Here is a 13,092-nt window from a genome sequence, read left to right as displayed (position 1 = left end):
AAAGAGGCACACTGACTGCGATCAGTCGTGAAATAATTGTTTTCTTTCGTATCTCTCGAAATCGTCAAGTTTCACTTCATTCTGTAAAAGGTGCCGTCCTACTGGGTAGCTCGTAGTTCTCCTCCATTAACATTCTCTGCTTTTGTTTCGTCCAGCTCATCGGACCAACCAACAACCGTAGAGCACTGCAGTATTAACAAAGTAATCTTGTCCAGTGTAACAGGACAGTCAAAGCAGCAAGATGGTGCTGGAAAGTACGATGGTATGCTTCGACAACAGCGATTACCAGCGCAATGGTGATTACTTCCCGACTCGATTGAATGCCCAAAAGGACGGTGTGAATCTCGTATGCCTGTCAAAGGTACGTTCGAATCCGGAGAACAACGTCGGACTGATGACGCTTTCCAACACGACGGAGGTGTTGGCCACGCTGACAAGCGATGTTGGCCGCATCTTGTCCAAACTACATCTGGTAAATCCAAACGGCAACATCAACTTGATGACCGGGTTGCGCATCGCACATTTAGTACTGAAGCACCGACAGGGTAAGAACCACAAGATGCGCATCGTCGTATTCGTAGGCTCGCCGGTCGCACACGACGAGGGAGAGTTAGTTAAGCTGGCCAAGAAGCTAAAGAAAGAGAAGGTGAACGTAGACATCGTTAGTTTCGGCGATCATCAGAAGAATAACGACACGTTCACGTCGTTCATCAACGTGCTGAATGGAAAGGACGGCACCGGATCGCATCTTGTGTGCGTGCCGCGTGGGTCCGTCTTTTCGGAAGCTCTCATTTCGTCACCCATCATCCAGGGTGAAGACGGCAGTGGTGGCGCGGGCTTGGGTGGAGCTGGGTTCGAGTTTGGTGTCGATCCGAACGAAGATCCCGAGTTGGCGCTGGCACTGCGAGTGTCGATGGAAGAACAGCGGTTGCGCCAGGAGGAAGAACAGCGCCGCGCTACGGCCAACAGTGCCGCCGAGGGTATGTCTGTTGCGGGTACCGACTCGGAAGCTGCTGGCGCTGCTGCAGGCTCTGCTACGGCTTCTTCCAGTTCCGGAGCAGCTCGGGCAGCCGGCACAGAACCGCACGCTGAAGAAGCGATGCTGGAACGCGCTCTGGCACTATCGACGGGTGAAATCATGCCGACCGACGATTCCATGCCGGACTTTGCGAACATGACCGAAGAGGAGCAGATCGCGTTCGCGATGCAGATGTCAATGCAGGACGCCCAGGAGCCTATCTCGCAGCCAGCAAAACGACAGAAGCAGGAAAAGGATACGCCAATGGAGGTGGACGTGGAAGAGATTGAGATAGTGGGAGTTTCTCCCGAATATTTGATGAGCGTGCTCGAGAACCTGCCCGGTGTTGATCCGCAGTCGGAAGCGGTACGCAATGCGGTCGGATCCCTGAACAAGGATAGCAGCAAGAAATCACAATCGGAAAGCAGCAAGAAATCGCAAGGAGAGAGCAGCAAGAAATCAGACAGTAAGGATGGTGAAGAGGATGAGAACAAAAAGTAAATCCAATTTTTTTCTTCTGTCCACTGAATTCCACACGCTTTGCGAGGACAGTGGATTCTGCCTAAAAAATTTCAATAAGATTCAACTAATGCCCCGCACCAAACTGAATATCCCGTATGAAACTGTGTGTGCGGCCGACATAGCCGATTGAATGTCGTGAAATAAAATTCACACTGAAGTAATATAGATCAACCTTTAACGTATCGTTTTCGATGTGTGTTATCCGAAGAACAAAGACGTTCTAGGCGTTGACCTACTGGTGCCAACATTAGAGAATAATTATCCGCTTTATTTTAATACATGTCGAATGCAATCAGCATTGTGGTTAAAACGAGTAGTTAAAAAGTAGTTGTAAAAATTCATTTTCCAAAAACCCGTGCCATAATTCCAGTCTAGTTGAGCGGAATGTTCATCTTGGCACTTTCCTGGCGTACGGCGTTTATGAACTCATGATTGATCAAGAATACGAATCGCAGGTTAGAGATCTGAGGGCAAAGAAAACAAAAATAACATTCAAGTAAGAAAATTCACTGTACTATACTGCCGACACCTACCTCGATGACGCAGTTATCGTTCAATCGCGTCTTGCGACCGCACAGGAGCGGTCGACCATCAATGTACAGAGGCCGTTTGCCTTCGTTTGTCATAAAGAAATCACCGTTGCTGCGGAGTTTTATCGAGCCCTGTTTTCGTGACACCTTGCAGGCGGGGCCTTCTAGCGACAAGTCCACGTCCACGGTGCTATCCTTGGTCGAGCGACCGAGAACGATTTCTCGCGAACGCATCAAGAAACGCACCATACGACCACGGATGGCTGCGAGCGTTTGGTTGTCGAAATCGGGCGAAAAGCCAATCCCGGTGAGGGAATCCACCAACACGCTCCAACGGTTTAACTCATTCTCCAGGTGGCGTATTTCCTTTTTGCTCTTTCGGTCGGTGAGCGCCAGCTCCGTTTCGAGGGCTTCATCCCGAGGTTCGGCCAAATCGGTATCATTAATCAAGTCTTCCGCATCGGAGAAACTGAGAATATTGTCGTTCTTTGGGAGCGACTGTACGGATTGGTCTGGTAGCAACGAGTACTGCTTCATCAGTTGCCAGTGGTTCAACAGGCTTTTGGCGGTGCGCGAGTGATAGAAGATAGGTGAGTTTTTGTTCAGCAGCTCCTGGAATGTCTCGAGCGAGGGATTTTCGTTCGACTTGATCGTTCCGAGCAGTTCTTCCTCGGCCACAGAGAAAAGCGCTTTACTTTGAACGCTTTCTACGAGCTCCGGGTGCATGTTACGCATCGCGGTCACGGCTAACCTCGAAATCGATTCCTCATACAGCAGCGAACACCAGCGTATTTGCATTTCCTGGATAGTGAACTTGCAGGAGAACTTCGTTCCTCGGTGCACTGTTCGTAAATCATTCGTCTGCAAGATGCCAGTTATCAATGCAAGATCATCCATTGGCTTCCAGCGGCCGAGATCTTTGGTGGCCACCTGCTGCGATGCGCTTTTCTTTTTAGTTTTCTTGTTGCTTTTCAGCACGCGTTTCTTTTCGTTCACCGAGGCGTTCGAATTGAGCTGCTGCATTATGCTAGTAGCGGGATTGGGTGCTGGTGGTGGAGGCAATGCTACCGGAACCGGAGCCGGAGCTACTACCGGTGGAAGAGGAGCTTGTGTCGTTTGCACTGGCTGCGTTGGTTCTGGCACAGCCGTAGGAGAGCCAGTTGATGTTCCTGGACCTGGTGATGGCACAGTTCCCTGCGCGACCGGGGTTCCGATTGGCGTCATCGATTGGGACAGTGTACGGCATCGGCCGCTGACATTTTTCATCTGCTGGACCGGTGTACTACTCATACTAAACTCCACAATTTCGTCATCGAATCGTTTTCGCTTGATAGAACGAGAAGAGCTACGGAAAAATCCAGGCGTTAGGGGATTAGCTGACGATAGCCTACTTAACTGATTTGTGTTATCACTTATTACCTGCGTCGCTTTTGATCGTCCACAGCACTTCGTGGGGTGGTACACTCCATGGTTGCATCCGGTTTAATGGATGTATTACCATCCATTTCCAGGCGAAAAACTATAAATTTGCACCAAAATAGCGCAGCGTTAGCAGAAAAATAAGCGTTGTTTTCTTTCACGAGTGACGTTTCAACTACGGTGACAGAAGCGATGTTTGGTTTAGCGGACAGTGTTGCCAAATACATGGAAACGATGACACCATGAGAAAGGGGTTTGTTTTTGTTTACGCTGTAATTGGGAGTAACTACAGTGTGCAGGAGATAGCTCGATAATATTACTATTGTTAGTTAATACCATCTACGTAGCAGCTTATACATATTACTTTCTAAGTGTATCATTGACAAGACGATAGAAAAACAAAAATGGTTGAACCGATGGAGCATTTACTGGCATTAAAAGGTAACAACCGATACGATGATCCAAAAGTATTGTTTATGATCCATCTTGTCTGTCTATTTTCCTTATCACAGTGATGCGACTTACGCGACCCACCTTGATCAGTCCACAAATATTGACTGCGGAACCGAAGGATGTGCCTCAGCATTCGTTCGAAAAAATTCTTCGGAGCGACGCAACATCGGTGGCCGGCTGTGAGACGATTGCAGCCGGGCAGTTTATGCTGCTGCCGCAAAGCTTCGGAAACATCTATCTCGGTGAAATGTTCTCAAGCTACGTGTGCGTTCACAACTGCCGGGCGCATCCCGTGTCGAACGTGTCGGTTAAGGCTGACCTACAATCGAACAATAGCCGGGTTAGTCTTCCTATTCACGCCGATAAGACCGGTCCGGTCACGCTGAATCCGGAAGAAACACTCGACGATGTAATTCACCATGAGGTGAAAGAAATCGGGACCCACATGTAAGTGGCTTTCGAGTATGTCCGAAGAGAAATGATATAACGCCATCCGTTTGTTTCTTGTACTCTACGCAGCTTGGTGTGCGAAGTGTCCTACATGACTCCGGCCGGTTTAGAGACGTCGTTTCGAAAGTTCTTCAAATTCCAGGTGATCAAACCGCTCGACGTCCAGACAAAGTTTTATAACGCCGAAACGGATGACGTGTATCTCGAGGCACAGATACAGAACATCACAGGCGGGCCGATCTGCCTCGAGAAGGTGGAACTGGAGAGTTCGGAGCAGTATACAGTCGTCTCGCTGAACACGCTGCCATCGGGCGAATCGGTGTTCTCATCCAAGACGATGCTGCAGCCCCAAAACAGTTGTCAGTTTTTGTACTGCATTCGTCCCATTCCCGAAATCGCGCGCGATCCAAGCGCATTGAAGGCTGCCAACAATATCGGCAAGCTGGACATTGTATGGCGGTCGAATTTGGGCGAGCGAGGACGGCTACAGACCAGCCAATTGCAGCGCTGTGTAAGAAGTTTGATTGATCGTTCATACACCCTAGCTTCTTCTAATTGCTTCGTTATTTTCATCCACAATGTAGGCCCTCGAGTACAGCGACCTTCGGTTGAACGTGATCCAGGCGAACAGCATCGTTCGAATTGGGGAAGGCTTCAGCTTCCGGTGCCGGGTGACGAACACCAGCGAGCGCTCGATGGATCTGGTGATGAGCCTCAACACCAAAGCCAAACCGGGCTGTGGCTATACCGGCATGACGGAGTTAGCCCTCGGCCCTATCGAACCAGGTCAGATGAAGGAGTTCTCGCTGACGGTGTGTCCAGTGCGCTTGGGGTTGATCGCGTTATCCGCCCTGCAGCTGACCGACGTGTTCACGAAGCGCAAATACGAGTTTGACAACTTTCTGCAGGTGTTTGTGGTAGATGAAGACTACCGGGAGGACAATTTCCAGATGGATAAGTACGTCCGCTACACAAACAGCGGAAAAATTCCGCTAACGGCTTAGTCGAGCCCTGACCTAACTGCTACTAACACCGTAACCCATTGCAAAGCAAATAAAACTTCAATTTATGTAGGTCGAAAAGCGATGTAACAATCATTGTTATCATCGATATTTATTAAACACTAGGTCGAAAATACAACGAGATTCGGATGTAGCTCTGTGTTTCATTTTTCTTGTGAAAATTTCGTTTTCCCTGAAGCGTTGGAAGGGTTACGGTATGCTGGCAATGGTCTGGCCCTTTTCACTTGCCCATCCGCTGGATAGACCATTCCTGCTGGCACAATGGGCACCGGTTGTTCTGCTTGATCCATAGAGACATGCAGCAATGGTGAAAGGAATGATTGCACTCGCCCCATACCACCACACAGTCTTGTCGACCAAGTGTGTCCTTTTTACTTTCTGCCTGGCACCGTAAGCAAGCGTCTGTGAAGAAAACAAAAAAAAACAATAGAGAAAATGAGTTAGAAGCGTGCATGATAACGTTACATGATAAGTAACTACCAAAGAGCATTTTATTTAAATATTCCTTTACGGTTATGGACGCTATTCTAATCATAGTTTTTAAAGGAAATTGTAGAGGAGTTTAAAAATAACATCAAAGCTAATAAAAATAAAACCTATATGGAAAAGCAAATATAAGAGTATGTTTTCAAAGGGGTATGCTGAGCAACAAACATTGACTGTTTGAATTTTTTTTTGTTTGTTGTGAATTTTCTTTTGATCCTCTAATATGGGTTTTGTTTATCCGACAGCAAAACATAAATGAATAAATATTGGCTAGATTTAAAATTTTAGCATAATTATTCAAGATACGCCAAACGATTGAGTTCGGATTTTTTTCATTCATTGAATAATTTCCCTAATTTTTAATGTTGTAACAAATAACATACAATTTTGGTAACAATATGACTAAAGAAAATTAGACAATGATGCAACATAACGCAATACGCTAGCGCGTAGTGAAATCGAAGAAGAACACAATCAACCAAAAAAACAAAACCGCGCATTATTCATTCCATTCATTGGCTATTTCATTCATTCGGAACCATTCGCGGGGCGGGGCGTTATGGAATGCAGTTCTTTTTTTTTTGATTGGAGATACCAACGCGGATTTGCATGACGCAAATCGTTCAGCTCATTTCGCAACCACCATTTTACGAGAGCCGTGGCTGCACTCGCAATGCACTTATATCTTTTGCGTCGGTGTAGTTTTCTCTCGATGCATCATTACCGTATCGAACTGATCGTAGGATGCGGTTTGCGTAGAAAGAAAACAAAAAGTGCATAAAGAAAGCTCTATCGAGAGAAGGCCTTTACGATCAACATCAGCATTGATCATCAGTTTCAATTTCATGACATTGTAACCGTTCAGGATGCGAATGGCATCCGGTTAACATATCCGTGACGATTTGATGATTTGTCGTCGTAGCTATTGGAAAATCCTAATGCAAACGTGAGATGGAATCGCGATATGCATGATCATGCTTTTGCTACAATTCCAGGAGTCTATTGATGACTGTTTATTTTACTCGATTAGAACCCTGCTTTTAGCTGCAATATTCATTGCAAATAGTCAATTCGATGACGAGGCTATTAATACTCACTAGTGGCGCTTAAAATTGAGCCTTTAAAAAAACTGTTAACCGCTTTTAGGTAGTTAATCGTGTTTTAAATATCAGAGCTTTCGCAGCACATCTAAAAAATCGCGACCAATGAACGCCACCGACAGTTCACTCTCTCCGCTTTCACACGCGGACTGTTGAGCTGAAAGCAAATGGCACAAATTCGCCAGTCCATTTTGCGGGGCGCAATTGTCAATTGATGAACGGGGGCCCGGCTGGTGACGGCTGCTTTTAAGCCAATTGGCTCTGGAGGGCCCACAGTACGATCAATGTTGACGTGCGGCGCCACACGTGAGCACCGATCACCAGCAGAAAACCGGACCACAGACCTTGCCGCAGGGCCATGTTCGCAATTGATACATGGCGTGTCCAGCCCATCGGTGATCTGATCGATATCGATTGATAAAACTGCGTCATAATGCCGAGGTCTTGCCTGGGTGGGGGAATTTGGTTGTTCGTCAATGGGACGAGGTTTGAGCGCGACAATGTTGAACCTCAACAGCACACAAAATGTGAACGCGAGAGTTCAGTCAATAACATAAAATTTAATGCCGATATGCTGACCAGACGATCGGAACTTGTTGGTTTCTCGTATGGTGACGGTCTGGCGTCAGCAATAACCTAGGCAGCCTCTCTCTCTTTCGTCCTTTTCTCAAGTGGATGACCCACTGCCATGCCAGTGCGTATTGACGTGGGGCCCTCATTCGACGTAAGTTTTTGATCAATCGAAGGCTTTGAAGGCGCAAACGAATTAACCAGGCGCCGGTGGTTTGATTTAAATATAGCACGCGTAAATATAGCATGCCGGCATTTAAGGGAAAGGATGACAAATATATGTTGGTTATATGATTACAGTCACGTATCGCAAGCACACGTTTGTATAAAGCAAATAAGGACAAAACAATAAAATCCACCAGGAACGTGGCGTCTTATGTAGCACAGCTATTCGTAAAACAAGGATTAAAACTACAAAACTGTGGGAATGGCCAATGCTGAAAGGACAATAAAATGATGTCTGTATTAACCTGCTTGTCAAAATAGGGTCCGAAGTAGATCCGGACATCCTGTGGATAGGAAATGCCGGGAGGACTCGTTGAACAGATCATCTAGTGGGAATTCCAAACTCATGTAATGTCATATCCTGAAATCAACAGGAAGGATTTCATCTGCGACTCAATAGTTGGGACAAGTGGGGCAGAATCTTTAGGACATTGAATCCAGCAAGGGCAGGAGGATAGCAGTCATGTATTGACTGGCCTAAAAATCCATTGAATACCTGGTCATGTCAACAAAAGCGAGCCAATGCACAAAAGCGCATTGAGATAAATAATAAGCTTTTGGTGATGAAAAATAAGCTTTTTGATACAGAACCCCATCAAACGGTGCTTAGTTCTACTTACAGCATATAAATGCCACAACGTAAATAGCAAAGGTACATTACTATATCCTACCACGACATTACCGGGGGCAAAGGTTAGAAGTTGAGGCGTTTGCAACAGTTAATAATAAATGCGTGAGTAATAATGTTTGTCCCAACACCACCGCTCACGGGTTGTTTGTTTCAAGTTGCTTAGGGAAGAATAGAATAGACACAGAGAAAAAAAAGTACAAATAAACACAAAAAACCCCACAGCGCCACCGTTCGGTTCTCTATTTTTAAAGGTATCTCTCCTTCGGTACACGAGTTTGTGTAAAAAACACCTAGTTTCATGGCCAAATATTTCCGGGTCCACGCGTGCCAAATCACCTCCCGAAAAGCGTATCTTCCACCTGCCGATCGCACTGTTTGCCTGGTGTTGGCGAATGGGCGCATCGACCGCATCGGATACCAGGTTGAAGGATGTTTTGGCAACGTTTTTTTGTGTGCCACCGGAGGAAGACGGATGTGGCCCCGTAATCCGGAAAGGAGTTCTCCTTGATACACCTTTTAGTTCCGTTAGCGGTTAGATCGTTTTGTTTTCGTAATTTCGTTAATAGATCACAACAAACGATTACCAAAAAGGAATAGGAAACGGATAGGAAGACACTAATGAACTCACAGCCGTGACCTGCGAGTCTGTTTTTCGTTCAGAGTGATTTAAAACGGGTATAAATTCACCGTACGAATACAAACACACAACGAAACCACGTAAAAACTGCGATCAGCAAGCGGCAATTGCTAAAGGTGCGTGAAGATCGATGCTCTCCGGGTAATTACGAATTTGATCGGCGGCTTGGCGGAAAACACAGGAGAGGAGACGCAGGTCAAAGTTGAAGAATGGCGCGGGGGTTGAACAATGTAATTGACCCTCGTCGATACACGCCGATCGATGGCCGCTCCATTCACCGATGGAGGGGATCGGGAAATGAGTAGTCACCACTTCCTTCTACCTGAAACGGCCAATGGCACGGTTTTGCCGCTAATTTATCCCTCGTCAACACGCCAGCGCATGACGATAAGTGACCGGCAAAACATCAAACCACTTGATCAGCGTTTAGTTTAACATCGACGTGCAAAAGAACGCGGGATGGTTGTGAGGTGGCGTGGGAAAACTCGGTGTAAATTTTCACAAAGCTCGTGCACCGGCGGCACGGGTTTCTGTGACAGCAGCAAACTGATCCCGAAATAGCGATCCTTTCACACCGCGAGATTGTCGATCGTCATTGGCGCGCTTTCCGATTGACGTGAGATTCTCGTGGAAAGCGTCAACAACCCTTTTTCCACCCAGTTACGTCCCGTGGAACAACATCCGGAGAACAATTCCAACACGTGACACGTGTACGCCCTGCAAATCGCGTGCACTAACGTCACTTATTTGTTTACCAGCGCATTCTTCGCTCTATCTCTTGTTATCTTTTTTTTTTAATGCGTTAGCACTTCTCTCTATCTCTTTCGATGCATCTATCGCGGTTGTTAGTACATCGCAACCGGCGACCTTGCGTGGGCCGAGCAAAGATAACCCCAAACACGGTCACATTCGACCGGGGGTCGATACAAAATGGCCATGGTCACGGCCAATGGCCGCCGTGGGTTTGGTGGGGGTAGCATCAACAAAAACACCCCAAGCACTACTACTGCTACTATCGATCGGGTGGTTTCGCACGAATACAGGGTGCGCGCTAGACACACCTCCAAGGCGAACAGTTTAAAACAAACGGCGAACCACGTGCAACGCCTCCACCCAGGAATTCGCTTTGAGTTTCATTTTCGCGCTTTAAATCTTGTTGGAAAAAATATATGTATGCTCCTCGCTGTTCGTTCCTGTTTTCCCTTCTTAGCGGCGTAGGAAGACGTGAAGGAGGGCCCTTTTCAGTGGAATCATACATCGAAAAGTCGCGCCTAGAATGTGCGCCGCGTCCTATAAATAACCAGAAGGAATGAGGATCTCTTCTGACGACCAGCTCGCTTGGGAGCGGGATAATGGAGGAGGGCCGGCCATGTGAAAAATCATGCAAAATTCTCGCAGTTAACACCGGCGACCAAACCGGACGTCATTCAAAGTCGGCGCCGATTATATAACCCTTAATTCCTCGCGAGGGAAGGTGTTTATGTGTTTTATTTGCTTGTTTCGTGCGCTCTAGTATGTCTATTGTGCGAACATTATTTTCGGGCAAGGACACCGAGGATCGCGTGTTTTATGACAAATTCGCCATCACCGCCTCGGACCGGCTGGCTAAATTTATCACTTTCACCTTCAACGCAGGTTGATCGAAACGCGCGCGCTCGTGCGCTTGGCGTTCGTTTTTCTGCCATAATTCTACAGTGGCTCAAAACATGACTTTGGGTCATAGAGAGACGAGTGATACCTATTTGTAAATAAGCGTAATTAAGAACATTAAACACATTAAGATCACGGGTTCTCGTTTTTCCTACGCACGGTTTGATCCTTGTACTTACGCAATTGATTGCGTCTATAGTGCGTAAGTTAATATAAAACATGGCGTGTTAATCTGCGTAGTCTTGAAAGATGGAACAACTTAATGATTGAGCAAGGAATATGGAACATAAAAAAATACTTTGATATTTTGATATATTTGAGATAGAAATATGATTCTTTGTAGATTTATTAAACAAAATATAAGTAAATATTAAATTGCTTGTCATCCTGTTTTAAACTCCTATTAAACAACCACATTGACTTGTTCATGAAGCTCAGCTGGTCAAAAAGTGTCACCTCAAAAGAAACAGCCTAACAATCGGACGCTAACTTCGTCGCTGTACAAATTATTTCCTTCACGCGATTTCGCCACCTCAACGATCAAAAACAATAGAAAAAGAAAACTGCGACTAAGACGGGAAGGCTTTTCAATGTTAATTGAATGTCAACTTGGCGATCTGCGCTCTACGAAGCCACACCCTCGCTTTGCCCGCACCGATGTCGATTTTTTTTTGGTGACAGAAATATATTTTTGATTTGTATTCATATGTGGCAGGGGAGGTTTTAGTGAAGAAAAATTAATAAAAAGACACAATCAACGCCTTCGAGCGGTTGATGAATTTTTCAGTCAAAGGCAGGGAACTCTTGCAGATCGTGTTCTATGTGGGAGTCGAAACATGCCAAAACAAGCGCAACGGTTGCGATCCTTAGGCCGGGTCATTTGATTCGACCGCGCTTGGATGCTGGCTGGCAAAACAACCTTCAATGTTTGACTAATGTTCGCCGGGAAATATTCCTCGTGAAAGCAGCATGACGCAACGGTACGCTGCCATTACAATTTGGCAATCAACCGAATGGGAGCCGGGTCAAGTCAAGACGTTCTCCAATCGTACTGCTTCCCACTCGTGACGCATTCCTGAGCAGTGAGGTGGAGAAATGTTGGGTCCAAAGTGAACAACATCGCGTGCACGGTGGCACGTAGCACATGTTTTGCAAATTCATCCGTCCAGTTTTCCATCGGCAAATTTTATTTCGCAGGCAGAATATTTTTGTGTGGATTTTCTATTAGATCAGATAGAAGGCTGGCAGCGTTTCGTTTCATTTTAGAAATGACTTTGTGATTTACACTATTCATATTATATTGGTGATTTAGAATAAATTATCAAATTAATATTGCTTCATACTAGGTATGCGTATTTGCTACAAACGGAGAAGAATGTAATTATTGTAACAAAAATGTCATACTTTGTTATATACTATGTACAAGTGGCTCATGAAAATGATACCCTTCGAAATAAATTTGATATTTTAAGGAAGTTCCGAACGTATGAGCTTGAAATTTGATACAGTCTCATAGCTTTGCAAACTCTATCCTGAGCACATTTACGTGCTTGTTCCATGAAGGTTCCTGCTACAGCACAACGAATCCCAATGAATTCCCTCCAGATTGATCGGTTTAATTGATTCGACCTTGAATACACACGATCGATTCGATCAATGATAGATGCCAACGGAGTAAGTCGATCGTGATCGCCCGATCGATCGATGACGTTGATGGTACGAGTTCGTAATGAATATGCACCTCGATAAGAGTGCTATAGTTTGAACTTTCCGCACGCTAAATTGTTGGTAATTTAGGAGCTGCTGCTTCGCGGTTGGAGCGCAAGATTTCATTAGACTCCTTCGTTAGGGACGATTCTCGTCACTCTTTGAGTACACATCAAAATAGGCAGGTCCTAGAAGGCGCCGTTCTATTCACAATTGGCAGTCAGCTGTCAAACCAATTGAAGCTAGCCGCGCGGTAGATGTGACACCTCACGATGGCTCGAACGGTTCGTGGCGCGAGTTTACATTCGTACGATAACCGGTCACCGCACTCGCACAACCACCGACGAATTGATTAACATTCATTAGTGAAACTTTGTCAAATGGGTAGTCGATGTTTTGGTGCAGGCCGTATATAACGAATGAGTGCTTCGCCGGCAACTCAAACTTGCTATAGGCACTGGCAACGTTCTTTGCAATTATTTTTCTCTTTCAAAATATGATGTCATTGAATCTGATCTCAAACAGCTGAAGATGATCTTGCACTAAACTGCCATACTGCAAAACAAAACTAAGAGATTCTGCGGATGATTCGATGTCAAGCACAACACTCCGGAGAGTATTTCACCACAACCCGGTTTGGTTGGTTTACGACGGACTTTCAACGGGAGCGGC

General features: G+C 45.9%; 4 protein-coding genes across 4 annotated transcripts in view; 2 read left to right on the top strand and 2 right to left on the bottom strand.

Annotated features, from left to right (window-relative positions):
• The first annotated feature begins 232 nt into the window (after nt 1-232).
• Nucleotides 233-1,708, top strand: LOC128722980 (26S proteasome non-ATPase regulatory subunit 4). Its single transcript, XM_053816681.1, has one exon. It carries the CDS (start codon nt 242-244, stop codon nt 1,517-1,519), a length of 1,278 nt encoding a protein of 425 aa, XP_053672656.1. The 5' UTR covers nt 233-241; the 3' UTR covers nt 1,520-1,708.
• A 65-nt stretch (nt 1,709-1,773) lies between these two features.
• LOC128725807 (microspherule protein 1) lies at nt 1,774-3,575 on the bottom strand. Its single transcript, XM_053819579.1, has 3 exons — nt 3,490-3,575; nt 2,074-3,415; nt 1,774-2,004 (listed from the first exon to the last, which is right to left on the bottom strand). Exons 1-3 carry the CDS (start codon nt 3,573-3,575, stop codon nt 1,912-1,914), a joined length of 1,521 nt encoding a protein of 506 aa, XP_053675554.1. The 3' UTR covers nt 1,774-1,911.
• A 318-nt stretch (nt 3,576-3,893) lies between these two features.
• Nucleotides 3,894-5,460, top strand: LOC128726144 (probable trafficking protein particle complex subunit 13 homolog). The gene is made up of 4 exons (XM_053819934.1): nt 3,894-3,930; nt 4,002-4,389; nt 4,462-4,903; nt 4,977-5,460. The coding sequence occupies exons 1-4, from the start codon at nt 3,894-3,896 to the stop codon at nt 5,394-5,396; spliced, it is 1,287 nt and encodes a 428-aa protein (XP_053675909.1). The 3' UTR covers nt 5,397-5,460.
• A 93-nt stretch (nt 5,461-5,553) lies between these two features.
• Nucleotides 5,554-13,092, bottom strand: part of LOC128725513 (RING-box protein 2) — a 32,588-nt gene continuing 25,049 nt past the window's right edge. The window contains exon 2 of the mRNA XM_053819265.1: nt 5,554-5,816. Coding sequence (XP_053675240.1) covers nt 5,635-5,816 — 182 coding nt within the window. The 3' untranslated portion in view covers nt 5,554-5,634. The remainder of the gene's footprint in view (nt 5,817-13,092) is intronic.

The sequence above is a fragment of the Anopheles nili genome, chromosome 3 (assembly GCF_943737925.1).
Source record: "Anopheles nili chromosome 3, idAnoNiliSN_F5_01, whole genome shotgun sequence".
Classification (NCBI taxonomy): Eukaryota; Metazoa; Arthropoda; class Insecta; order Diptera; family Culicidae; genus Anopheles; species Anopheles nili.
The sequence above is the reverse complement of the archived record's forward strand: the minus strand, read 5'-3'. Positions and strand labels throughout refer to the sequence as shown.